This window comes from Pezoporus flaviventris, unplaced genomic scaffold (genome assembly GCF_033815535.1).
Source record: "Pezoporus flaviventris isolate CSIRO_AGI_PZ_B2104156 unplaced genomic scaffold, CSIRO_AGI_Pfla_v1 ptg000037l, whole genome shotgun sequence".
In the NCBI taxonomy this organism is placed as follows: Eukaryota; Metazoa; Chordata; class Aves; order Psittaciformes; family Psittacidae; genus Pezoporus; species Pezoporus flaviventris.
The window spans coordinates 11,496,503-11,523,506 of NW_026892585.1; the positions used below are offsets into that span (position 1 = coordinate 11,496,503).

General features: G+C 38.7%; 2 protein-coding genes across 19 annotated transcripts in view; both read right to left on the bottom strand.

Moving 5' to 3' along the window:
- Positions 1-551: 551 nt before the first annotated feature.
- On the bottom strand, positions 552-9,115 carry LOC133275015 (shugoshin 1-like). Of its 2 annotated transcripts, none has more exons than XM_061464697.1 (5): positions 8,950-9,115; positions 8,668-8,864; positions 7,846-7,910; positions 7,564-7,715; positions 552-665 (listed from the first exon to the last, which is right to left on the bottom strand). In XM_061464697.1, exons 1-5 carry the CDS (start codon positions 9,074-9,076, stop codon positions 658-660), a joined length of 549 nt encoding a protein of 182 aa, XP_061320681.1. In that variant the 5' UTR covers positions 9,077-9,115; the 3' UTR covers positions 552-657. The 2 variants fall into 2 exon arrangements, with proteins under 2 accessions (XP_061320681.1, XP_061320680.1); XM_061464696.1 differs by lacking the exon at positions 552-665 and adding an exon at positions 5,468-5,598 and having other exon boundaries at positions 8,950-9,114.
- A 2,708-nt stretch (positions 9,116-11,823) lies between these two features.
- LRRFIP2 (LRR binding FLII interacting protein 2) overlaps positions 11,824-27,004 on the bottom strand; it is a 50,444-nt gene continuing 35,263 nt past the window's right edge. For 9 of the 17 annotated variants that reach the window (XM_061464705.1, XM_061464704.1, XM_061464711.1 and 6 more), the window contains 10 exons: positions 24,500-24,670; positions 23,813-23,905; positions 21,929-22,021; positions 18,038-18,139; positions 17,632-17,764; positions 16,307-16,356; positions 15,121-15,241; positions 14,025-14,104; positions 12,790-12,894; positions 11,824-12,027 (listed from right to left, as the gene is read on the bottom strand). In XM_061464705.1, coding sequence (XP_061320689.1) covers positions 11,917-12,027; positions 12,790-12,894; positions 14,025-14,104; positions 15,121-15,241; positions 16,307-16,356; positions 17,632-17,764; positions 18,038-18,139; positions 21,929-22,021; positions 23,813-23,905; positions 24,500-24,670 — 1,059 coding nt within the window. In that variant the 3' untranslated portion in view covers positions 11,824-11,916. The remainder of the gene's footprint in view (positions 12,028-12,789; positions 12,895-14,024; positions 14,105-15,120; positions 15,242-16,306; positions 16,357-17,631; positions 17,765-18,037; positions 18,140-21,928; positions 22,022-23,812; positions 23,906-24,499; positions 24,671-27,004) is intronic. The other 8 variants (XM_061464708.1, XM_061464715.1, XM_061464714.1 and 5 more) reach the window with 3 other exon arrangements.

Below are 27,004 nucleotides of genomic sequence, written 5' to 3' on the forward strand. Positions count from 1 at the left end.
AATAGGACTAAGGTTACATACCTAGTATTTCAATCCAAAGTCCATATTGCAAAATGGATGGTAATCCATAATGCAATAAGCAGGTAACTCATGTTAAAAGTAGTTATGAATACACAAGTTTAGAGGTGTAACCAGGCTTTTGGTATACAAAGCAGAGATGCATTTTGTTACTGAGCTTAAGGCTTAATTAAGGAGCATTCCTGTCTGTGAATTCACAGATGTTGTTCATTTTTACTTTCAATGACCTACTGCAACTCTCATGTATCCACCAAATCAGGACTTAAACGTTTTTCTGAAGCAATGTGTGCTTTCAGACTTAATTAAACACCATTTCAAAAAGTGAACACAGTAATTTTGACTGAAGAAGTTAGATGAGCATAAAGCAATTCTGAGGTGCACACATGCAGAAATGGGAGAAATCCACCAGGCCATACACCAGTCTGTGGCACAGACTGAAAACCTGAACACTGTTATTTTTAAAGAAAGAAAACAGCTGTAATGATCATGAACATCATCTTGTTTTAAGATACCTTTGTAAGTTGAGCAAACCCTTAAATCTCCAGCTTTGATAGATAATGTATTTTCACAATAGCAGAAAGATTCTCAGATGTTGGAATTTGAACTCTTCAGCTCCAAAGTTCCTCAAATCAGCTCTTTTCAAATTTCTGTGGAAAAAAATAGAAGTAGACACATTGGAATAAAACATTTGCTCAGTTTGGGGCAAAACACTGCCGTAAGTTTGGAGATAAGCGGCTGCAGCATTTACACTCACCGTAACGATGTAGAGGGCAATAAAAGCTTTCCTCTGGATGTATTTGTGAGGCTTGTGTTCCTTCTCCAGCGTTTCCACAACAGGTACCAATACGGCTAGAAAACTTGATTCGTTTCTCTGTTTGTATAAATTCCTCAGGAAATCAAAGAAAGAGCCTTAAACCCATCTGTTTTCTGCTTTTCAAGGTATTAAACAGGAACGCTCCTACACAGAACAATAAAAGCTAGCTCGTAACATCTTTTCTGTTGAAGGGCTAAGCTAAGCCAGGGGGAACTGCAGTGCTGTTACAACAGGAATTCTAGCACTCACACCATTGCAAGGGAAGAATGTAAGTCAGGTGCAGTTATAACAACCACAGCTATTTTACTAACAGTGTATCTTACAAGTTATTTTACAATCGGCATATTGAAGCCATACAACTAATTACTACCTTCAGTGTCACATTACTCTTCAATGCAAAAAAAGATGCGATGTTTACTCTTCAGTCAGACTCTCTGAAAAACAACGAATACCCCATGCTATTATTTCTTAAGGCTCTGTTCCAACCAAAGTGCAATAAAATAGGTACAAAGGTATTTTTGGAATGCAGTTACTGTAGATTTCAGTGGCATCATTGATATCACTGTCCTCATCTTTCCTATCTTCATCCCTGCCAGAGAAACACTTGATTGCATTAATGAACCAAGATCTCTTTCACTTAAAACGATCCCCAAATAAACTTGTGTCTCGTACATGAAACTGAAAGATGCTGTCCATACAGCGCAGAAAAAGAGAGAGAAAACAGCTTTTTGCACAAAACCCCCTGCCTACATGCAACCATGCTGAGCACAGCTATCACCTCACAGATTCTCAAGTACAGGTTGCAGGTTTTACGTCTGCAGCATCTTCCATGTCCCTGAAGTTTATTTATACAGATACATACTGTTCATACTAAGTTTTTAATTTTTATTTAGGCTGAATAAGAGAACAAGTGGGTGTTTAAGGCTTCTGGATGCTGGGGCATTTGTTTGCAGGAAGGTTTGATTATTTAGTGGAAAAACCCTGTAAGCTGAACCAGTCGCAACTGGTTCAGAGGAGGTGGGCTGCGATGAGAGCGGGTGATAAGCTGAGGACAGTTAGACCACAGCCGTCCTGCCTTTTACCACAGTATGCTTCTAAACCATTTCCTTCTAATGCAAATACAAAGTGACAAAAACCACATGCTTAAGTTACATGTCAATAACACAGGAAAACTCACTGTTTGCTACACATTTTGGTTTAACTGCATGCTTGTGATATGTATATGTAGGGACTATCTCTGCCATAAAAGCATGGGTTTTGCAAGATGTCTGCAGGTCTTGACACCATTAGTGCACCCCAAGAGTTTGATGTTATGTATCAAGTGTAAACTTCTTTTGTCAGGACTTCAACACTTGAAAGACATGTCTTCTGAATTACGTCTTACCACAACTGATTTTCAGTGATTTTAAGCTTCTACCAGACAGGGTATTACAGCTGCTCTACTCCTATTACAGAGCTGCAGAACTCATGCAAATACTATGAAAATAGTAACAGGCAATCTGGTGCTTCCAATAAAAAGAAGACAGAATGGGGTCAACTTTTGCCACGAAAGCAAAAAGGAGTAATCAGCACAAATTAATTTATATGTGGAAAGGGATTTGCAATGAACTCTTTATCTTGCTAGAATAATTTTGTGTCCTATACTGTACAACAGCTGACACGCTTGAGAATATTGACTTCTCAGCTATCGAAATAACCACAGGTGATATGGAAAACTACCTGGGGCTTCCTCTCACATATAGTTGTAAATAAGTAAGATTTGCATAGGAATTATAGCAGCTTGCCAACAGCTAACCTCTGTTGATACTAGGTAGCCACACTAAAAAATTTGAAAGAGATGCAAATAGGGAACTACTCAGCTTGAGATTTTGAAGCTGCTGCGGCACCAGCAATACTTGGAAAGTGCTGAAGAAATAAAATAATCTCAGACCAATAACTGGAAAATGAGTTCCTCTAAACCTAGATATTGACATATCTATGGAAAGAGACCAAATGGCAGCAAGTAATTGACAGATTTACCCAGTGAGTCCAAAAGAATCTTTAAATATAGTTCTACCACAGGTAAGTTTCTACTTCCTTATATTACCAGTCTCTTGATAAGGAGAACAACACATTCCAGTAATTGCCCAGTTTTTGGAAGGTTAACCTTAGGAACTACTGAATATATCTTGAACAAATATTTTCATACCACCTGTGAGGCAACCTAATACACATATGTCAAGAAGATACATTTCTGTGAGATATGACAGCACATGGGAACTGTTCCGTTTCTTTTCTAATGAATAAACTCTCCTGTCAGCAGCTCCACCACTTGCCATTGTGGCAAGCAAGCCACAGACTCTGTTGCCACAGATTCCAAATCCCAATACCTTCTCCCAGAGATTTTCTTTAACAGAAGTCAGGATGAATGAAGATGAGAACCAAGTCAACATTGAAAATGGGGAGGCTCAGAAGAAAAGGCCACCTACTGTTCACAATGAGCACTAGAAGATTTCAAATCAGAAGCTACAGCTTCTCAAGACGATTTCATTCCTCCCCCAGCTGGAGCTTTGCCATGTGTGGGAAAGTGAATGCACTGGGCAAGATAATCCTCTGAAGGATTAATGAGGTCATTCCCAAAAGTCATTCCATTTTTTGGGAATGACTTCATTAAATTAAGTCATTAAATGAAGTCATTCCCAAAATATGAGGAAATCATCTCTCATATTCAACCAAAACACACTACAAAAAGATACAGGTCTCTACTGTGACAGAGTGCTCAAAGGCTCTCAAAAGAAGTGTTAGGTGGTGACAGGGCAACATGCCCAGAGAGAGCTCCTGTGGGAGCCACTGCATTGCAGGATCAGTCATTTCAGGGATACTTTTCCTTTCCCTTTCCCTTACCTCTCCTTTCCTGGGATAGCCTAACTGCCAATCATTCTGAGACTCAAATGGTAAAATAACAATAGGAATAAACTGTCTCCAGGCTAGTTTGTACATGCCACTAGCAGAATGATTACTCAGCAACTGAGACTTCATGCCTAGTCCCTTTACCTTTAATATGAAGTTTCTAACCATTTTCACACAATCTAATGTAATTTTATTTCCCATACTCATAAAGGGTGGTTTAATCAACACTGTTTGCTTGACAACTGGGGCAGATGAGCAGAAAGAAAGGGCACAAGTTGTTACTGAGGCTCAAGCAGCAGCTCGCTGCTGTCATTCATGACCTGCATTCCTGAAACCCAAGTTTTTTCCCCTCCTTAGTGTCGACTGTGTCAAAACCAGACTTTAATCTGCAGTGAGTGCGCTGGCACAGTGCAGCATTATACTCTATTGTTCTGATGCTTCATTACCCCTAGACGGAGCTCTAAGTCATTTCTTATGCGGAGATAGTGCAAGGCTTCTTATTGTTTTGTCGAGTTTTAACTCCTCCTGAGACAGCTTATAACATCTCTCTTAAATATGCTCCAGTTCCTTGTAGGTATAGAGCATACCTGCTCACCTTCATTTAAGTTTGGAAAATAAATGCTAGCTCACTTGCCAACAGGGTAAACAACCTCTGTTTTGCACCAAGTGGTGCAAGTCCATTACAAGCCAGTAAGAGAGGCAATCAGGCTCAGTAAGCTATCTTTTCAGATGTTATTTACTAGAGCAACACCATGAGTAGAGAATATTATAAATGATGGTGGGAACTCTGGGTGCGACAGCTTTGAACAGGCCTCCCATCCACATGCAACATGCTGGACAGACCCTGTTAATAGAGATTCTTCCATTTTGGTTATTTGAGCTAGGATTTTCTTACAAGAAAACACCTATTCATAAAGGATGTTCAGAGAAAAACTTCTTCCTATATTTTTAGATAGAGGAAGTCACACAGGTGGCATAATTACTTCAAATCCTTGATCCACATGCAATTTACCATTCCCCAAGATATTAGAGATTGCATTAAGAACATAGGGGCTTCTCAAGCCTTAAGTACAAGGTGCAACAGAACAGACATGGTATGTTCAAGATCATTAACTCCTCAAATAGCATCTTCTGCAGGGTTCCCACTCCCAAACCACCAGGGACCTCCTGACAAAAAAATGCAACTATACCATTAACAAGCTCTTAATGAGGTGCATGCACACAGGGCAGCCAAGTTAAGGTTGCTCAGACCATATTCAGTCCAGCATCTCCCTCCTTTCCTTTATCTGCACCACATCCTGAAACATATCTTCAACACAGCGTTAGTGCATTTTTAAGCGCCTGTAGCTATTACGCGTCTCAGATTATTCATAGCATTTTTTTTCAGTGACTTTTCACAAGCTACACTGAGAATAAATTCTACAAATGTGACAGTGTACTGGAGAATGTTTTCTATATGTAACTTATACAAGTTTGATTGACAAGTGAGGCTGCCTTTCTTGCAACCTGTCTAGGATTTTACAAAGATGAGAAATAATGAACATTATTTGTCCCAGAAGAGTTCAAATAGAATCACCTCTGCTACAAAGTCACCTTATGCCTTACACACAAAAGCCATCTCCTTAAAAGCAAGTCACTCCTTGGACTAAGGAAAAAAAGAGAACCTTTTGCCTGTGTCCCTAGTATCAGATGCACAGATGTGACAGTATTTGTAGGAGACATTTTCACCCATCATGAACCGCCTCGGTGTTAAGAATGACAGGACACATCACTGATAATGAAAACATTTCTCCTTTATTTCAAGAGAGTCTTTTTCCTCCTGGAAAATTGGAGCTATCAGATAATACTCATCTGCAAACGCATCTCCTCTACGACTCCTGCAAAAATAATGCAGCAAAACTAAGTTTGGATTTTATTTCATCTTCCACTCCCTCCTCTATTTACAACAACAGTTCAACTCCCAACTACCACATTTGATCCTGCTCTGAACTGTTTTGTACTACTAATACCAGACCCTTCTTCAAAGGCCATCCTGGAACTTTCTGCCCCAAATACCTCCTGCTTTTTAAGACCATAGCACTTCACTGCATTAAGCCGAGAAGCAGGAGACACACGCACAGTTCCTGGGATCAAACTGCCTGCATTTCAGAGGTGGCCTTTCATGTGCTGAGTGAACACCTGCATCCCAATGCTCAGGCAGAAGCATGCCATGCAGTTAACACTCTGAAGACATTGACAAGAAGGCATGAAAGATTCCCCTGTTCAAAGAGACACCACCACAGTATAGTTTGGTTTTAAAGCAGTTTTTCACACAGTATCCAGCTTCGGTTACCTCTTTTGCTGACAAAACAAGTGGTTACATAAATGGGCACTGCACTATCAGGTTTCCAGCACCATTTCATGTGCATTTCTAAAGAGAAGCTAGCTTGAAACAGTCAAAAGAGAACAGAAATCGATCAGGACACAACCCTTTCCAAACTCCCCTTACCAACCAGCTTTGCCTTTGCTGTAGGATGCTCCACCTCTCTTTCATTCTGGAATGCCTGCTTGGGAGCTGCCAGACGCATCTCAAGCACAGATCTTATATACTCTCCCCATGCTCCCGTTCTGGCCACCGAGCTGCTCTTGCTGGACAGTTTATGGCGATGAGGCACCTGAAGGCCACCATCTGAATCCTCACCAACACTGCCCAACCTGTGGTCAGGTTTCAGATACACCCTCACCATGACAACTCAGCCAGCATCTGTGGCTTTCCCTGTAAAATCTTCCCCTTTGCTAGGCTTGGTCTGGAGGCTTCTTCAGCATCTCCCAGCTTTCTCTCCTGATACTGCAGTCTCCTTACTCCAGAACCTTTAACTTACAGCTTCTCTTAAGTCAGCCAATTGAATTCACTTGAGCATCTGCTCAACACTAGCTTCGGTTCTCTGCTCTCATTTTATTGAGAAATACTAGGATTTGGGTTTTCAACATTGCTCTTCTAGGCTGTCCCCAAGTCTAACTTCCTCCTGTTTGGAAAAGGCTCTTTATGAATGAGATATCTCTGGAAGGGCAAAGCCCTGAGAACACAAAGCATGAACCCTTATCTCTGAATAGCACTGCCCAATGGACATACTTTTGTGGAACACATCGCCAGATAGTCCACACTCTTCATTTGAAAAAACAGTTTCCAGCTCTGGCACTATGTTAACAAGGGAGTGTGGGAAGGGAAATCAACAACCAAATCAGAACAATGAGTCCTACTGAAAAGCAGATTAACAACCAAGAGATTTGCTTACTTTCTAAATCCATCAGCCAGACTAACTTTCTAAAAAGATTTGCAAGATCCAGTGTGTGGTCACCAAGGTAAGCTTGGGTGAATATAGTTTCTAGAAAGCATCTTGAAATAGGCTACAGTTTAGGTATTCACCTCACAGGAAAACATGAGTCCTAACAGCAGAACTCCAGGAATCTCGAGCAGCAGCTTACACTCATTGTCCAATTAAGACTTTTCAAATATTGGGCTTTGAAAAAGTATCTCATCATAAACACTAGCAGACCACAGAAAAGGAGATTTCTCTAGTCAGCTGTTCAGAAGATCAGGTCACTGGGAGGCAGGGATACAAAAGTCAGACCTTTCAACTTTCCCATTCTGCCAGGCATCTTCACTCAAAACTTTTTAGTCTTTGCCGATATTCAAGCTTACTCTTCACTACAGTTAGTACAACCACAGCTACCACAATACAAAAAACCCTCCATTCTTGTGTATTATCTCACCATTACTGCAAAGCAGTATTCATGATGCAGGTAGAGGCACACAGTCCTCCTTACTTCGGGAGGCAGCAATGCCCAACAGATTTCCTTACCACTCTCCGGGTCTGTTTCCTTTACAGCATCAGCACTGGCAGATTCACAGAAGTCCTCTGAAAAGCAGCCAGCTGGCTTACTGTCGTCTGCTGTGGCTTTCATCTCACTCTCAGGGAATTCTTCATATTCCACAATATGCTGTGGAACTCCCCTAGGGAGGGGAAAAACACATCGCTTTTAGGACAAGGAATTATTTCTGCTGTATTACATCTGCCTCCCCTGCCTTCACTGTAAGAAAACTGTAAGAGAAGTGACAAGACAAATTAATCAGAGCTACTTACACACAATGGTCCTGTCCAGTGACAACAGGAATCATTAGAGGCACTGGAGGAAACATTCTCGCATTCTGCCAACAAGAAAGGTTTCGGTGTAAGCAGCTGGAACAAGACTGGTGGTCCCCCAGAGAGCAAGGCTCCAGATTACTGGTAGCAGGACAGAAAAGAAACCCAAATTCCGCCACATTTAAAGCCAGCCCTTCTCTTTCCCTACACGGGTGAACTGTGTGGATGTCTGCAAGAAGAAAGCAATGGAGGGGAAAATGAAGAAAGCAGAAGCCTCCCTGGCAGAGAGCAGTAAAGTTCCAGACAAAGAAGGGAAGGTAGGATGCCCCCACATCACAACCCTCCTGACCTTTCTGGCCCAGCAACTGACTATATTAGTTTTCAAGCAGCTTCTGAAAATGGAAGCCCAAATAAGGCTGACACACTTCTCTAATGGAGGCACAGTGCAAACCATGTTGTTGCAGTTATTCTCAGCTCCACACATACCTGTTTTGCAATCGTGTTATGAGAAAATCAAACTTTGTGTAAATCAGGTGTCACAGACTGTTCTTCATGACCTGATTCTAACATCCTTTCCAGCCCTAACTATTCTATGACTCCATGATTCTGTGACTGTCCATTAAAAGAACTCTCCTTGCAGAAGCAAGAGAAGCAAAAAAAATGGAAGCTATTAATGACTAGAACCATGGGAAACCCAACAAGATATCTCCTGTGTAGCTGACTTGTCAGGAGCCACTGAAGTTCAGAAAGAGACCTCAGGTTTATCTGGAGACAATTCCGACACTCCCCATCACTGCAAAACAAAGACAGCATTCAAAATACCTCAGCGGATGCCCACATTTGCCATGACTGAAGCAGCATCTCTAAATAAAAGATCTCAAACTTCAGGCATTGATTCTCCCCCTTCAAACACAGAAAGGCATCTTTGGCTCGTCTCACTCTGAGCTTCTCCTCCTGCAAAGCCCGAGCTAGAGCTCTGTTGTTGGCTAGGATGCTCTTCAGTTGCACACTGTGGCTGCCTGGAAGAGAACCATCCATTGTCACACATTGGAAATCGACAGCAACCAGCACCAAACTGCTACATAGGCAACAGAAGCATCTTACTTGTGCCATTAGCACCTGCAGACAACGGCTCATAGGCTTTCCCCAGCCCTGTCCTTTCCATGTTTCTCTTTCTTACTCGCTCTTTCAAGCTGGCCTGACTCCTTCTATGCATCTTCCGCTCGGACATGGCCAGCTCCTACCTAAACAAACAACAGAGGCGAAGAGACCGCCCGCACCGGGCGCGGCACAGAGCTGCAGGCAGGCTGCGAACGCTGCCGGAGCCGCACGGGGGCGGGGTAGGCCCAGGATCCCCGGCCTGCCGCACGGCCTAGCCCAGAGCCCCGCCAGGCGGCTCTAACCGCCGTAACCACCGCTGGGCCCGCGCGGCAGGGCCTGAGGGGCTGCCACGGGGAGCGGGTGGTGTTAGTTCTGCTCGACCTGACTTAACTCCCCTGTATCGCTTTTTACTCTGTGTGTGTGTGTGTGTGTGTGCACGCAAATCAAGAGTATGCAGCTAGGGACTCCTGGTTTTCAGTGAGCAGCTCTTTTCCGACACACGGGACTCATGGTCTTGGTGGAGCGTGGCAGAGAAAGATGCTGTGATTTAGGAGCCCGCAAAAGACAAACGGGGAAACCACAGTTTCTCATTACCTTTCTGGTGCTGCTGTCTTTTCCCTGAACAAACACCAACTCTTTCAGTGCTGCCCCAACAACTGCCCATACAACAAACCAAGCCACCACAAGCTCGAGGGACCAAACAGTGCTGGGTGTTAAAAACTGTCCTCAATAAAAAAACCAAAACCTGGTATTATGCCATGTTACAACCACCCTTACACCCACTAATTCTGCACCTTTCTGTGGGCAGTAATTGGGCATAATGCTGCACACAAGAGGTACTAAAACCATCTCTGTCCCCTTGCAAGCATCTCTAAAATTATCTGATTAATATAATTACATTTCCCTATGGTAAGAGTTGTTGCAGAAAAAGATGAAAGGTTTGCAATTAATTCTTCCTAGGGCTGTTCCCTCTTAGTTCTTTCAATTGCCTTACAAGTCATACTGGATCACAGAATCCAGTAGTATCCAGTTAGTCTACATGTTGGCAATCTCTACGTTCTGGTTACTACAAATCTTAATCTTTAGAAAGGATGCACTGGTGCTCCAGACAAAGTTTTGCAGTAGGCTGGTAACTGAGTTAGGAACCCCTTATCTGATTGCCATGGTTTAGTATTGAAATCAGTTTTCCCTGTGCCATAAAACATCCCACTTCAACAGGATTGTGTAAGCAAAGTGAACTAGAAGGAGAGGCGCTCCCCGCTATTTGCCAAATGAGGCTTTAGCTGAGTTTTGCACATGAGAAAACTTTCCAAACCCCCGAAGTATCCCTTTATCTTCAGGATACACAACAATTAATCACTACCCTGACAGTTTCTTCTGAGCAAGTACACACCAGGAATCAGAAACTTAACAGCACAATGATCTACGTCATCACCAAACTACAACTGTCTCCCATTTCATGAGTAAGCCTATAGGGAGATTTGCTACTTACACAGAGGTTTCTCAATAAGGAAAGCATTTTATTTTCCAAGTCAAAGAGGTATCCTAAACCGAAAGAGACAGAAAGCTTTGGTGCCACACTGTTTAAGACCACGCTGTTTCTGGAAGGTAGCTCTGTTACAAGCAGGAGTACAAACCCTCTGCATCGCAATGGCTCTAGAATATGCCTTGCTTTGAGAAACAGGGAAACAGGAATTTGCAATAGGAAAGCATCTGATACAAATCTGAAAGAATGATTTCTCTTAGATCAAATGGTGGGCTCCTGCTGGCCTCAAGGGAAGTCCAACATGGGGGCAGTGCCACTTCAAATGCTCCACAACTGCCACCGCAGGTGCTGTTCATTTCCCACTTGTGATGTGCCAGCTTGAAGAGTGCAAGTTCTTAACACCAATTCACTGTCCAAAGAGCATAGGACAAAAACCATACTACCACAGACAAACCCACACCATTGCAGAAAGCACCTTCTTCCTTGTACTGCCTGCCCTTCTTCATGACAGCATTGTCAAAGAGTAACAGGCCAGGATAAGAGATCAGAAAAAGAAAGAAAAATCCCCAATGACAGTCTATTTCAAACCCAAAAGGAAAAAGAAGAGAAAGATCAGAATTTCCTATTCTGCACAGATTTATCTCTGTTTTTAAAGAAAACACAGAATGTCTGGTTTTGGTCAGTAAAGTGTCCATTTAATAAACTCCTTAGCCACATTTCCCACCCCTTCCTCCCACCCTCAAATTTCAATTCACACTTAAGCAGATGACATAATTTGATGGTGTACAACAAAAGTTTCAAAATCTGTACTCTTAATACTAAGAGTATCAGGGCCTAGTATTTGACAAAATTACCTAGAACTCAGATGTGCCCATGCAAAAAAAAAAGCAGATTTTTATATACACTCCCTATTATTTTCTTATAAATTTAAATATTTTACAAAAATGCATTTTCAAAATGTATAAAGTTTAGTGAATACCCCAGATGTATTTTAAAATAAAATGTTATCTGATTTCAAAGGTTATTTCAACAATGAAGTCTAAATTGCACCAGATAAAAGGCACTTGTGCTGTGTGATGTCTTGAGCAAATACACGTTAGTTTATAATACAGTGTTTTCTTGAATTCATGCAGTTGTCTCTGAGCATCAAGCATCATTAAAGCAGCCAAAAGAGATAGTGAGTAAACTGGATTCCACAGCTGTAAAACCATTTTCTATTGCAAAGTTGCACATAACAGCATTGTGCTCCAGCTCTGACTCTGGAATCAAACGCTACAGAAAAATTGCTGTCATTCACATGGGAATTCAAACTATATTTCATTCTCTCATAAGTTACAAAAAGAAGTATGCCATTTAATTATGAAACTAAAACACCAGTGAACAGCTCAGTGTTCAAATAATTTGTGCCAATGAAAGTCTGTATTTAAAAACAAGCTAGGGGCTAGTTATTCAAGGAGCAGTGCATCATATTTTCAATTTCCACTTCACTGTTGAGATAAAAGCGCAGTCCTATTCGCCTTCATCTTCTCCAGCCTTTTCATTAAGTGGCTATTGGTCATCTCCATCTCTTCTATCTTATCCAGTGCTGTTCTTAACTATAAAATGAAAGCAAAAGTTATTATCCCTTGAAGTTCACTTCGACATTTTGCTGTTCTTGAGCTTTGACAGAGGAAACAAACAGGAATACAAGTATTACATGCTTTGTAAGAGTACCATATAAGCTAAGACACAATACTCATTACTGCAGTCAGATGAACTGGAATTCAACTGCTAAAATACTAAATCAGGAAGCAATTGAAACATAAAACATGTACTAATTCCAAAAGAACCAGATGCCTGCAACTTCCTATCACGTGATATTTAAAGGTGAAATCCTCTCCTCCATTCTCACTTGCTCATGGATATATATTCCCATGGGTAGCAAGTATCATGATAGTCACACAGCAGCTCTTAAGCAGGCGTGATGAACAGCTCAGTCAAATACAGCTTCTTCCCAGCTCCCTGTGAGGTGCACAATGGAAACTTCCCAGTCTGGCACTTGACACAGGGAACATTCAGCTTTCCAGTAATTTTTATGTAAGGATTAGTATAAAACAGTAAAAGTTATCATATTTAGAAGAAAACACAAATTTAGAACCTTCTTTTCAAGATAGTACTGCACTGAATTGTAATTAGTATTACTTTTATATGCGTTGTCTTTTGAATGCAACACTGACAGACTTGACTGTCTCTTCAAAAAACACTTAAAAGCTGTAACCAAAGACTACAAACAACACAGAGCTTGGAAGCAAAAGACAGAGCAGTTCAAGACTGAAAGGAGCATGGAGTATACAGCTGAAAAGGAAATCGTCAGTTACCTCTCGCTGAAGCTTCCTCTTTTCAGCTTTGAGTTCATCTTCTACTTTTTCTGCATTTTCTGCTGCATTTTTATACCTTGTAACCTGTCCTTCAAGTCGTGCAATCTGCAGACCCAAACAAGGTAAAAGGAACAATTACTGAGGTGTTCCACCCCAAGCTCACCTGCCACCATCTGTTTTTAATTTTCTGAAAAGCCACCATAACACAAGGCAACCTGTGAATTACCCATACAATCACCCTCTGGGAAAAGGATGTTTGTGTTCGCATCAGCCGTAATTGCAAAGAACGTTTAAAAGAACTAATAAAACAGTAAAACAACTTGTGGGCAGAAATTTGGAATACCATTCACTGCCTGTCCCTCCCTGGTGAGGGTCACAAGAAACAGCAGAGAACACAACATAGCATAAGACACAGCTGGGAAGATAAAGAAGGCTGAGGAACTACACAGAGTGAAGAGTTGGAAAAAGAAAAGAAAAAATAATCAAGAGTTGGGGAATACAGGGGCTTAAAAACAAAAGCTGGAAAGTTGGAAAGCAGAGACCATATGAGAAGTTGGAGACTTATCAGGGGATGATGCAAGAGGTCTTAAAATCAAGCACAGAGTTCAGCAGTGACGAGAGGGCTTGAGACAAGTCCTGCTGCAATCTGCCAGTGTTAAAGCCCACTTCCTGGATTGTGCTTTTTTGCTACCCTCAAACCCATAGGACAGGCTACTAGCCTGCTGCTGTGCAGGACAGAACAACTGTGCATCTCTGATTCAAACTGCAATCATTTATAAGATTTTGAGATGACCTATAGAGATGCTGGACTTTTAATACCATGTTCTGAGTTACAATCACGAAGCGTAAATCAGTGAGAGTATGTATACCTATACTTACAAAAAGACTCCTGAATTTCAGAGAGTAAATTATATACCTTCCAAAGTCTATACACATTTTTTGCAAGTAATTAAGCTACATAAACTGATTTCCTTGAACTAGTAGCTTCCTCTTTATATTCTGCTGTACACTGACATCTGAGTAAATTCACTCCAGATTTTCTCTTATGGTTAGACTATGCACACGTATCGAAGGAATTATGGATAGAAATACAAATATAGCGGCATTATGCGCAAAGTAAAGAACAAGCAGTAAATCAAGTAAGGAAATACGTTTTCATAGTTTTGTTGAAAAAAGTATTGTGCAACTGTACAGAGCAAACGTAATGATAACAATAAATATTAAGACGCACTTACATTTTGTTCCAAGGTAGTAATATCTTGTTCAGCTTTTGAAAGCTTAAATTTGTATTCACTAATTTGTCTGTTGGCATCTCCTAGATAAAAATTGACAGGAATATATCACTTAAAGCAACTCGATAAACTGGCAGTTTCCCTTTTTCTCTAGAAACCACTAAAAAGACCATTTTATTGAGTAAGCCGTATATAGGATGAAAGAGGTAAATGTGCTTTCAGAGATCTTAGTTTCTGAGTATGAGAAGGAAATAATTTCCCTGTTATTTAGACAACACAATTACTGTCTGTGTAACAATACTCATTATCTCTCAGCTGTCTGAGATACACACCTTTTAAAACACATTTAGATCAGCAAACTCCTCTCTCAAAAAAAAGAAAACACACAATAACCAGTACACACTAAGATGGGTCAAAGCACAACAGAAATAATACCAGCATCATTTAGCATAGACATCTGTAATAACATTTGAATGCTATGCAGCACAAGGCTTGAACCTGTCTGACATACTCCAAGGAACATGGTGCATTATTTTGGTGCTGTATTTTAGCCCTGATATTGCCAGTACTCTGTTCATGTTCACTGCCACAACCATATTAAATGAATGTTTGTCAAACCAGTAAAGTTCTTAGCTGGAGGAATAGCTTGCTTGAAGTGGAAAGTCACTTCGTGCTTCTATGAAGCAACACTGAATAATATTGTGTTAAACTCAAACAATTTTTCATGTTTTACTTCAGAGAATAAGTCTTCTAGATTATCAAAGATTCAACAAAATAAAAAAACAAATCAGGTAGACTACATTAACAGAATATTCCAGCTGAAATTCCATCACCTAAAAACAGAACTTATTTGAGTAGCAGCCCCCATTCCAGTCAAGGTCATCAACTGGAAAATAACTTCCCAGAATACTGTTATTCAACACTGGAAGAGGCAGACTTTTAAGCTACTTTGCAGTGAGAAATGTCTATGAAAAACTAGGTGCACAATAATATATTCATTCACAATACTGTTACCACACCACAATATAGGAAAAGGAGTCAGAAAAGTCTGTTTCCTCTCCCCAGTAAGAATACTTTTGAACAGTAACCATATACCTACTCTGCATTTCAATTAGTTGCAAGTCAGAACCATTCTCTAAGCCTATAATGTCTGGATTCATGCCATCACTTTTAGAATATTTCTGTCGCTCTTCTTCCAACTGCATCTTCAGTTTTCTAACCTGAAAAAGAAGTGTTCTTCTGTGAAAAAGACTCCCGCAAGTTCAGTAGTTGTGTATCTAAATGTTCAATGGGAAAAAGGCAAAGCAGTCCCGAGATGCCACTGGCTGAGATGGCTCTGTAAGTGTCTCGATGAAGACAAGGCAGGAAAACCAGTCCCTGAGACCTGTGGCTAAAACTCCCCCTCCCCATTGCTGGGTGAGTGCATGTCAACACAGATTCCTCAGCTATGTCCTCTGTGACTGGAATTTACAAGAAGTGGGAACTACTTCTTTTGACTCTCAAAATACCATTAGCTGCATGGTACTGTTGTGTACTTGCAAAACTTTCATTCATGTCAAATATTTTAATGCTGTTTTTTACAACTATGTGGTGATAAATATGCATATACATTTTTATATGCTTGTATTTAATACTAGAATTTATTTGCATTCTAAACCAAGTATCAATACTAAAATTAGGGTACATTCCCAGCAAATGCAAATGTTGACAACACCACTTTAAATTTGGAATGTGTTCGAATAGGAAAACAAAAACTATGGTATTCCTAACAATCGTTTAATGGCTCTATGTTTTCTTCAGTACTCTCTTCTCAATATTGAACTGTGTTAAAATACAACTACTTTGATAATACTCATTTTCTAGTTGAGTAACTGAAATGATCACAGAAACAGTACCGCTCAGTAATTCAGAAGAAGGGCTACTTAAATTTATGAGTAAGTAATTTTACTGACTTTAGTATTTCTACACAAAACAAAAATGAAAGGAATAACAATTCTAAATACATGCACTGATAGTAGATCAGCAACAACTTAGATTTCAACTAACCAGTTAGTGAAATGAGGGTTCTTAACCCACCAAGATCAAAGTCACATGGATAAGGAAACTAGTGAGAGGAGATGATAATTCCTGGTAGCCAGCCAGGTAAGGAGTATTTTATTTTGCTTTAGTGCTTAAGTACTTGATTAAGCACCTTTGGTACTTTATATTTGATTATTGCCAATATATTAAAAGTTTGCAAAAGGATATACAAAGGTCTATTTTTAAAAATTAATAGCTTGTGTTACCTGTGACAGTAATTCCTCTTTTTCTCCAGCCAGTTTTCTTAGCCGGATATCTAAAACCAAAGAACCCAATTAAAAAAACAGAGAAATCTGTAACTAAAAACATTTTTCATAACTTTTTGTTTGTTTTCAAATAAAATGCTCTTTAAACTTAAGGCAAATAGCACTGGGACCATAAAACTCTGGTATCTAATAACGTATCAGCCTTCAGTTAATAGCAGAAAAAAGGGGTAAATATTTAATTCACACTGTTTCTTAGAATAATTTTAAAGCAAGACCTCAGAGTTTAGTAATTCTTCAGAGTAAATTAACAACTCATGATTTTTTTTCATAATAAAAACACAGTTTTGTCCCGGTATCTAGAACAGCCATTTCCAACAAAACTTTCTTCTGACTGTATATGCTTTTCCCTGTCTCATTCTTAAGGACTGTTATCTATTCAGGGAAGGCACCAAGAAAGTTTGTAGAAAGTGTTCTTAAATCACCAAAAAAAGTACTTGGGAGAGGACCCACAAGAATGTTGCAATGTCTGAAGGTCAGGAGACTGGTAGTGGCCACAAAGCATTCTGTCAAGCAACACACTGCTAAGTAAAGCAGTTTCCTTGGAAATGCTAACTCTAGACAGAAACAACACAATAAAGATCTGTAGTCCACAATGATGGAGCCACAGCAGAACATGTATAAAGTCTAATCTCTGCCAAATCAAAGACATGTAACTTATATATTATTTACAAATATAATCCAAGCCTATAGAGATATATCTTTGCATGTTGACTGAGTTTTACAGTAGACTATGCATGCAGTAACTTGTTCAGCCTAAGGATAAAAGCAAGTTAAAATAAAGGCCCCCAAAACTTCTTTCTGCTGTCCATGCCTTTTGAATGTTATTAAAACTCGGCTTTCTAATGATTGTGATGAAATACTGCATTTGCTTTACACTAAATGGCAGAAATATTTCAAGGAAGGGGAAAGAATATACAGGGCTTTGCTTTCTTCAACAGAAGTTCTTTCACTGATTATATATAAAGATTTTTTTTCCATGAAACAATAGAGAACAGACTAATCTGAAAGACTACACTTTCAGGCAAGATATTTTCTGACAGTAACAAAATCGGGACTAAGATCTAATCAATTACAAAGATCCAAGCATATACTATTTTTTTACTCAGATAAATTTGCTTTCTCATTCAGCATAAAAAATAACAACCTTGAAAGCTGTGTATTCCAGAAACATCACAGGTATCTTTCTGTGGTTGTAAATCACTGTGAACAGGAGGGAAACAAAGACTTCAAACACTCTATAACAAAGTACAGTAGGGTATTTTTACCTAGTGGTCCTTCTCCTGCAGATTCCAAGACTTGAGCAGCTTCCTGTGATACAACTGTTATAGCACCAACCACTGATTCATGGTTTACATCACCGTTTGGTGTGCCATCTGGGATTATAACCAATCCATGTTTCTAAAATCACAAAAGAAAAAAAAAACAACCTACTCATACAAGAGCATAAAATATAAAATATATATATGCTAAAATATAATCAGACAGAAGAGTTCATAAAAAGCTTTTCAAGTTGATTGAGAAAGTTACAACTATTGCGCCATTTATCCTACCCTAAGGTCAGGTTTTGAGACTGCACAAGAGTAGTAACCATTGTTCCTCTTTTTCATTGACCTTGATTTCATGCCCCACTCCTGGATTTCTGTTACTGCAAAGTAACTACTACAAACATACCTCTCCTCTCTTCATTGTTTCCTTCAGGTCAGCCAACTCCTCTCTGAGCTCATCTCGCTCATTCTTAATGCAGTCAAAGTAATTTTTCTGTCTTTCTAGGGCCTGGGTTCAGGCAGATGGCAAGAAAAAGAATGGCACAGAGAAAAAGCATATGACAGATAGCAGAGAGATTTTCTACAAGTAAATACAAAGAGCTCAACAAAAGTAAAGAAATTAAAAGGGGTATTTAATGTATATTAATGTACATCTCTGATAACTACTTTCTACAAGTCATATCTAGCCTCATTGCCGCATGTTTGTCATGCCAGTTTTTTCCCAGGAAAGTCTCAGTAGTTTCTATTATAGATTTTTATTTAGTTGATTCTATTTTTGGTAGATTTTGAAAAACTAAATCAAATACCAAAAGAGTGATTTGTCTTATTACAAGCATTCTGTGGCCAGAAACAAAATTTGTTGGAACTCAACTGACAAAGATCCTAAAGCATTACATCCATTGAACTAATTTATCTCTTACAGGGTACAGAAGTAGCAAACATACTTCATAGAAGACCTTGGATATATAAGCTTGTCCACTTAGAAATACTAGTTTTTTTACTAGCTGCTTAATTACTACAACCACCCTTTACTAAACCCAAAGCAGTCAGTTTGAGAGGGGGAGAAAAAAGCAGCACTACTAGCACAAACAAGGACTGAAGCAATATGGATGCAGATGGATTTGCCTACCTATGCTGGAGCTGTGTTACCTGGCAGTTAATCAGATACTTTCACTTGCAGCATCCCATTCCATTATTCATTCAAATTCAATACTGCAAGCATTACAAATAATCCTAACCGTACAGCAACTGCAAAAGTGTACATTTTGCCAAGAAAATTATCCACTAAATCTTATGTCATGTGTAAATGTTTAGGAATGGACTGATACCAAGAAAGAAATGAAGGTGTATACCTTTTGTACTGTAATTGCCCCACATAACAATTGCAGTATGCAGAATTTTAATCATCATCTGGAATGTTTTAATGGATTACTCTTACTTTCAACAGAAAACTGATTTACTAATATGTAAATGTGACATTTAAAATACAAATAATTCAACATGTGTGAAAACATTAGCTGTCGCATCAAAAAGAACTCATAAGATATCCTTTTATTTCCTAACACACATTTTCTAACTACATTATAAACACTGCAGAGCTCCTTAATCATTGCATCATTCAGTGTTCCACTTAAAGATACACCTTTCCCATATTTGAAGAACAGCAGCAAAACCAGAAAGGGAAGTAAACTCACGCACCAAAGAGAATGGACACAGAGGCCCAGAATTACACTGCAGACACAGACACCATGTGCTTGGCAGTGCTCTGTGATGCTGCTAACCTTCCCAAAACATGCTTCCTATCTGCAACGCTATGCACAAGTGTTACGTGCATAGAAATCAGGAAAATTTGATGGGAAGTGAAACCGATATAGCCATGTATCTCTGCCTTTGGAGAGATGTTGAGAAACTTTAGCAAAGCTGCTACTGTTCGTATGCTCAGGAATTAAAATACATGACATGAATTTTGTAATAAAGCTACTTTTGCAGTTCTTTTGGGGGGGAGGCAGAAATCAGCACAAGCTCTGCAGGCATGTTTTAACAGACCAGTATAATTAAAACATGATCATCTGGCAGAAAGCAGATTTGTCTATGGTCTTATTTTCTAAATATTCCAAGAAACCTGTATAAAATCTGTACCAAGCTCACACACTCCACTGCTAATTCCAAACTGGCAGTGCATGTACCATTTGGAGCCACCGAACAGTGAAACAGCTGTGTATTCCAGCAGTATAACCTGGGAGTTATAGTTCCGTGGTTCTGTCCTCAAATTGGTCTAATTAAAGACCAACTACAACTGTAAATTTCAACTGCTTTGTAGAAACATGGCAATTTAAGAAGGCAGGTGTAAACCAAACTCATGCTATCTCTATCCTGCTTGCCTCACTCTAAAGCACACATTGTAAAACTACATTACAACTCTAGTTATAAACTAGTCTTTTGTGGACCTTCTCAGAGATTTCTGAAGCTGGAATAGAGTAACAATAAGCAAAGCTTCTCAGCACTGAGAAGCTCAAACTGAGCTCAGAAATGTGTCTCTAGATAACAGAAATCACACAGAAAAGACAGCAGCATGTTAACACTGTAACAACTAAGAGGTTTCAATCTCAGGATGGTGAAAACAAAAACTAAGAAAAAATCCAGTTATGCTGTTTAAAGGAACACAAACTGGCAAGAAAATTATGGCTGAAGGAAAAAAAACCTGTTTTGTCCATCTGGCTGACAGCTATTTTTGTTTGAACATTAGATAAATGATATGCTCTGTACTAACTGTGGCAACATCTCTGAAAGCAAAATGTGCTTGCACAAAGCGCACAATGGTGAAGAATAAGTATGGAAAGAATACGGTTAAAGATAAAAAAAACTTTTCAGAAGAATGTTCATAAACTTAAACATGTTAAAATGTTACTTTGTGGTGAGGAGAATTGGACTGAAGGACTGAAACACTAAAGTATAGACTGAAAAAAGACAGCGTAACAGTGCTTTTTTAACTGGGCACCATCGGTTATCACAGTGACTTGAACTCCAGCAAATGCAGCAATCTTCAAAGCAATCTGCGTATGTCAAAATCTGGTGTAAAATTCAATTGAAGATAAATGACCCTACTGTTAGTGGGAGACAGAGAATTCCTTTCTAAAGACTTTCCAGTTAACTCCTCACCACCAGGCAATTTACGTGTGGCACAGAACAGCCACCAAGTTCTCAGCCAAGCAGCTATCCCCAAGACTCAGGCTGACTTAGTTTTACCACTTCCTGCTGCCCAGAAGCAAAGGTGACAAACCCTGTCTGACTTATATTAGCTGCATAGTGAATATTAACACAATTCTTCCTGTACCACCTTCCTTCCTAACCAGGAACCCTACAGATACTCTTCGAAAGGTCCCACACAACCACTGATTCCAGCTCTCAATTACAGTAGATGGTAACCTTGGTATTTTGTGTGTGTTATCAAAAAAACAGCTTGGTTCAGTGTTGCATTCAAGCTAACCAGCCCTGGGAGGTTCAGAAGTGCAACACAGGAATCTGCAAGTTGGCTGCAGAAGTCAATTCAAGATTGTATTTTTTAGCACTAGGTATACAATCACAGAACGGTTTGGGCTGGAAGGGACCTTAAAGCTCATCCAGTTCCAACCCCTGCCATGGGCAGGGACAACTTCCACTAGACCAGGTTTCTCAAGGCCCTGTCCAACTTGGCCTTGAACACTGCCAAATGCAATCAAAATGTACAAATACTCACTGAGGTTTCTCTACATTTTGACACTTTGCTCTTGCTGCTCTCTAGATTTTCTAGTATTTGGGGTATTTTGTCTCTCTTATCCCAGGTATTGCAAAACAAGCCCTTTTAAAACCCACTACTTCTTATGCAAATTGTTAAGCTGACAAGAGAGAGCAGAAGGCTTTGAAAATTGTGTTTACCTTTAAGGAGATTAAAAGCTTTAAAACCAATTTCAAATTTGTTTAAAAGTATATTATTGCTGTGTCACAAGGACCAATATACAGACCCAAGTCATAAGGAAAATATAACTTTTCAAGCCCTGAATACAGGCAAAGAATATTTTGTATAAATATTATACATTTGACTGCCTAACAGTTTATTATATTATAGATTTTATTAGTATTCATTATAATGCAAGTAAAAATGAAGTGGAGCTCATTTTCTAAAGACTGCAAACCATTTAAAGTATTTAAATCAGGAGCAGCCTTCATTTCTTTGGAGTACACAGCATTCCTTGGAGCGAGGGGGCATCCATCTACCTCTAAAATGAAAAAATGCCTCCCCCCTCTATTTGATTCATACCCCTATTTTTTTATCTTTCCATTTAATTGTCTCCTGGAGATCAAACACCTCTTTGGTTATGGAGTCTATATTCTGCTGCATGCGTTGATTCTCCTGTAGTAAATAGGATGGAGGAAAGAATAAAAGAGGAAAGAGAAGTAAGAAAACATGAAAAAAAAAAACAACAAACCACATTTAAATAAAGATAAAGGAAATTAAGTAATAAAAGTCAACCAAAGAGTTTATGAGCATGAAATTAAAGAAAAAGGGTGCAACTTAATATATTCCGTATGAATTCATGCAAGAGAATGGTAATTAGTTTTATTCAACGTTGATGGGAAATTTAGCACAGATAGAGCTGCATTCTTTTTTTAGTAACAGTTCCCACTGCAGACTGGGGATAACGTCCTTTCTTATAGAAAAATAACTACACTGTTGTCATGTCCGATACCTTAAAGTCCTGTTTGAAAGTGAACACTAGTGTAATAAGTACTTTTATTAATATTTGATAAAATAGAAAATCTTCTTTAAAATATAAAGAAAGAAGCTTGAATCAAGCACCCAGGAACTGAAATACAGCTTCTGACTGCTTTCTGATACTACATTAATACATATCAAGTGTAGTCCCATTTTTTTTTAATCTAACACTGCATTTTGCTATGTGCTGCACACTTAATTAGAATTCTCTTCTAGGCTCATAAAATTACGTATGAAGATGACATGAATTTTTAGGGCTAGGGACAATTTTTTGCCCTCCTAATGAGTGAACTTGATTTTACTTCTGGGAATGAAGACAATGTCTAGCTGAAGCCATTTAGCTTTCTGCAGAAAGATCTTCTATTTAACAGATGAAGAAGTTACTCAAATAAATGACCAAGGGAATCCACACATTTGATGAAAATTCAACACAAGCTACATTCTACCAAACACTCCAGACAAATCTATTTCATATTCATGATTCACATACTTTAAAAGGCAAAGAACAAAAAAACAGAACCCCCCAAAATACCCCCAAAACCAAAGTATATAGGTGTGGGTTTTTTTTAAATTTACAGTGAATTCAAAGAGAATCCAGAGCAAGCAACGGAGCTACGACCAGAATTTGCTAACTTTTTCTGTTTGCCAGCATTAATCTGCTGCAAAATGCTGTTACTTTGGCTAATCTTATTCCTTTTCTTCATACCAACTCCAGTTCAGGGATCGTATTATTTTCTCAGTAATCATAACAGATCTGGGACTTTTCAGAAGCCTTTTGGAGTTACTGTACCACTACCTGGAGAGCATAAGAACTTAATGGGGAAAGAAATTGATCAATGAAGTGCAGCGTTATATAGTTTTTGAAAATCAGGTTTGTTTCTAGAAGAAAGGGAAAAAGAACAGGGTGAGGGGAAAGGAACACACACAGCAAAATGGTTATGATACAGTAACATGCTGACCAGTGTTGCTATATTTATACTTGACTAGTAAGCAAACAAACACTCACTAACACAAACTTCAGTGGCTGATGCTCACAAAAATCTGGAACAACTGAAATGAAAACTTTTGGGAAAGTCAAGGATAACATTTAGTATTATCCATGCATCAGAACTTCTGGCTATGCAAAAAGATTTTGGCCATGCAAACATTAGTTCTGCCTTCAAAGGGAAGAAAAGATATAAAGAACGTTCATGGGAACATCACAATTCTCATAGGAATTAAGCATTTCAAATGATGCAATTCATCTGAAAATTGTGCAGAGACATTTTGAACTTTGTAAATTTAGAGAGATCCACCCACAAGAACAAGATAAGCTCTTTCCTAAAAAATGCAAGATGATATTTGTTTTGTGTATGATGGCTGTTGCCACACAAATCTTACACCATATTGCTTACACATGTTCTGTCGTACACTTTCATACATACATACCTCTATCAATTCATCTCTCTGTCGAAGGCCCTCTTTAAGTTCATCCAGCTTATGCTGCAAAACACTGCATGTGTGTTTCTGTCTTTCCAATTCCTGTATCAATATAGTTTAAGTTTTAGAAAAATTAGTAATAACACTTAACAGTAGCTAAGAAATTACTGCAACCATTGGGGAAATTCTACAGAGTAGCTTAAAAAAAAAAAAAAAAAATCACAGAATCAGATTTTTAGGTTAAGTTCTCCAGATAATAACTATATAGAAGATTTTATTTAATAAAATGTTAAGCAGAAAGATGCCATAAAGGCTTAAGCACAATATTAACAAGAAAACTCAGATACTGAATTTATCTGAATATTGCTGGAAGAATAATACTGTCATAGAACTTCCCTGATCTAATGTCATAGATCTTTCCTTTTTAAGAAAGTGGGGCTGAACATGCCCTATTCAATTTAAATTCATATTTTATCTTCAGTCAGTGTATTACATTAATGTGCTTTTTTTTTTCCTGGCAGTGGGGGTGTTAGTGGTGATTCAGTTTTTCTTATAAACCAGCACAATACTCAAAACATCTCAGGCCACTGAGATAGACTTTTCTACTAATCCAGAAGTTTTCAGCTGTTCATTCTAAGTAGTCCAAGGTTTCTATGGGTTACATTTACAATTAGAAAAAGTCTTAAAAATCAGTACCTTTGACTTCTCTTCATTCTCCCTATAGAACTCTGCTATCTGTTCTTCTTTCTCCTCAATGACATCTTTTAGGGTATCCACTTGGTAAACCAAGTTGTTTTTCTCATTGTCTAGTTGAGCATTGGAAACCATAGCTTTTTTGTACTTCTCTTCAACTTCAGCTAGCGAATCCTACACACAGTAGAAAGGCTTACATTAATCACATTTTTTTATGCATTGTTATATTGTTAAAATATCACCACAACACTGAAGGGTGCTGTTATACAGTAAAATTCCGACACCATTTTTCTTTCTGAATTGTATTTGTGTCTTCCCTTTAGCGACACCAAGTCACAGCTCAGTTTCCGTTATTCAGGTTAGGTCATACACAGCAATGAAAAACCATCATTCCACAAGTATGAAAACTACAAGATAATATTCCATTTGCATTTTGTTACTCTGCCACCTTCACAACTTAACTCACAGGGGTAAAGTAGCAATATCACAGCCTTATCGTATTTTCAACACATGCATGAGGAAACACTCCAGAATGAGGCAACAAGTTTAGCAGGGAAGTCAGACAATGAAATGACTAAAAAAGATCACAGAAATAACTCTAAGAGTAGCTTTAACTTAATACTCATTAAAGTAGTGTTGTATTACCTCAAAGTTTTAAGGTAGTCACACTGTTTCAGTAATAATGATTCCCTGCTTAAGCAGAGATTTTGTCTATTTCTTACTAAGACTTTTTTTATCATAAGGCATGTAAAGACTCACGTGCTTGATTCTCTACCTGAAGGTGCACATATGCCTTGCTTTATACTGTCTTGCACAATTCTGACAGTTACCAAAATGATTTATCCTATTATTCTTTTCAGTACTATAACAAATGTGGACTATTCATATACTGGAAAAACTATCACTCCAGGCACTTTTAAACATGCAGCGATTTCAATCTGCATTGTTACAAAAAATGAGTTGCACAGAGTCCTAATTTTAGAATTGAAAAAGAACTATTACGCCATTCCCTCTCCAAAGTACATTTGTGCTCTCCTACAAATCCCCTAGTATTTCAAGTAATCTGTTCTTTGAAAGCCTAAGTAGCTTAACCTCAATTTTTCATCATTTATATTATGACAGTAGAAGTACTAGAACAGGAAGGGCCCCAGGTTTGGGTTTTCCAGAAAACAGAACAATAGGACTAAGGGCTAAAATATCAGGGGAGAAGGTGGCAACTATCTCAGTTTCCTTAGAAAAAGCTGAAGAGTGCCATCTGTGATACTGTAAAAATCTCATGACCTTGTTTCTGCTCTTTATAGATATCAAGTCACATTATAAGAAATCCAAAAAAGCCCAACCCTCAAACACTATTCCATGTTCCAAATCTCCATTTTGAGAAAGCTGTCCTTCAAGTACATATTTTACCCTTTATAATTTTTATCTTAATCATATGTATTTATACCTCTCTGTTCCATTCACTGAATTCTGGAGTTTTGTGTTGGAGAAATACAGTATTTTACAAACCCCAGAAAAAATAACTTAAGATATAGCCTGATAGACTACAGATCAGAAAAGACAAGACAGTATAATTAGTGAAAATAAAAGGTGCCATTATCATCTGGGAAGCAGTAAATAGCAGACTGAAGATAGAGGGAACAACATAATGAAAAATAAAGTGCATTCAAGTAAATCTCAAATTAACACCACAGAAAAGATCTCTTAGTGATGGTGTAAACATGACAAATCCTGTAAAGACTGGTAGAACAAAACACCAGAAACGGCAAAACTTCTGAAGGCTTTTGAAGAATAATTCAATTTAGAGGAAAACATGAAAATACTAGGATTAAAATGAGTCCTTTTATGAAGGGATACAAAATGTAACAGAAAGTACAACTAGGAAAAAAATTCCAATTTTATCAATTCTATGAACGTGGTGGGTAGAGTCATGCAGTAATTCAGGTTGGTAAAGATCTCTGGATGCCATCTGTCCAATCTCCTAATTAAACAGGGGCAAACAAGATCAAGCTCCTCACAGCTCATCTCCAGGGATGCAGACTGCAGAACCTGCACCAGTGTTTGACTGCCTTTCCTGTGAAAAAGTCTTTCTTGAGGTCTAACTGGAATTTCTGCCCTTACAATGCAACTTATGTCTGTTGCATCCTGCCCTGTCACTGTGCACCTTTGAAAGGAGTCTGCCCTGTATTTTCTATAGCCTCCTATCAGGCAGTTGGGAACAGCAATGCTGTTGCTGCCCACCCCCCCAAGACTTATCAAATCCAGTTGTCTCAACCCCTTATTTTATACCATGTCCTCCAGGACTGTAGCCTTAAAGAGGAGACCAGATTGTGGTTTAAAAGACTGAATTAGAATGTCATTAATCAACAAGTTAACAGGGGAGAAATATGCAGTCATTGAAGTGGAATAAATTGATCTGGGATGGAAGAGTGAGAATTGCTTCCAAGAAAGAAACCAAACTATAAGTCTCCAACTGGTTAAGAAAACTGGAGCATTGCTAAGAGTTCTTTG

Excerpts from the sequence above, each read along its gene's own strand:
- LOC133275015 (XM_061464696.1), bottom strand. The coding sequence starts at position 9,076 with ATGTCCGAGCGGAAGATGCATAGAAGGAGTCAGGCCAGCTTGAAAGAG. Across the intron at positions 7,911-8,667 it reads AAATGTGGGCATCCGCTGAG|AATGCGAGAATGTTTCCTCC; the intron begins GTATTTTGAATG and ends TCTTGTTGGCAG. Across the intron at positions 7,716-7,845 it reads ACTGGACAGGACCATTGTGT|GGGAGTTCCACAGCATATTG; the intron begins GTAAGTAGCTCT and ends TCCCCTCCCTAG.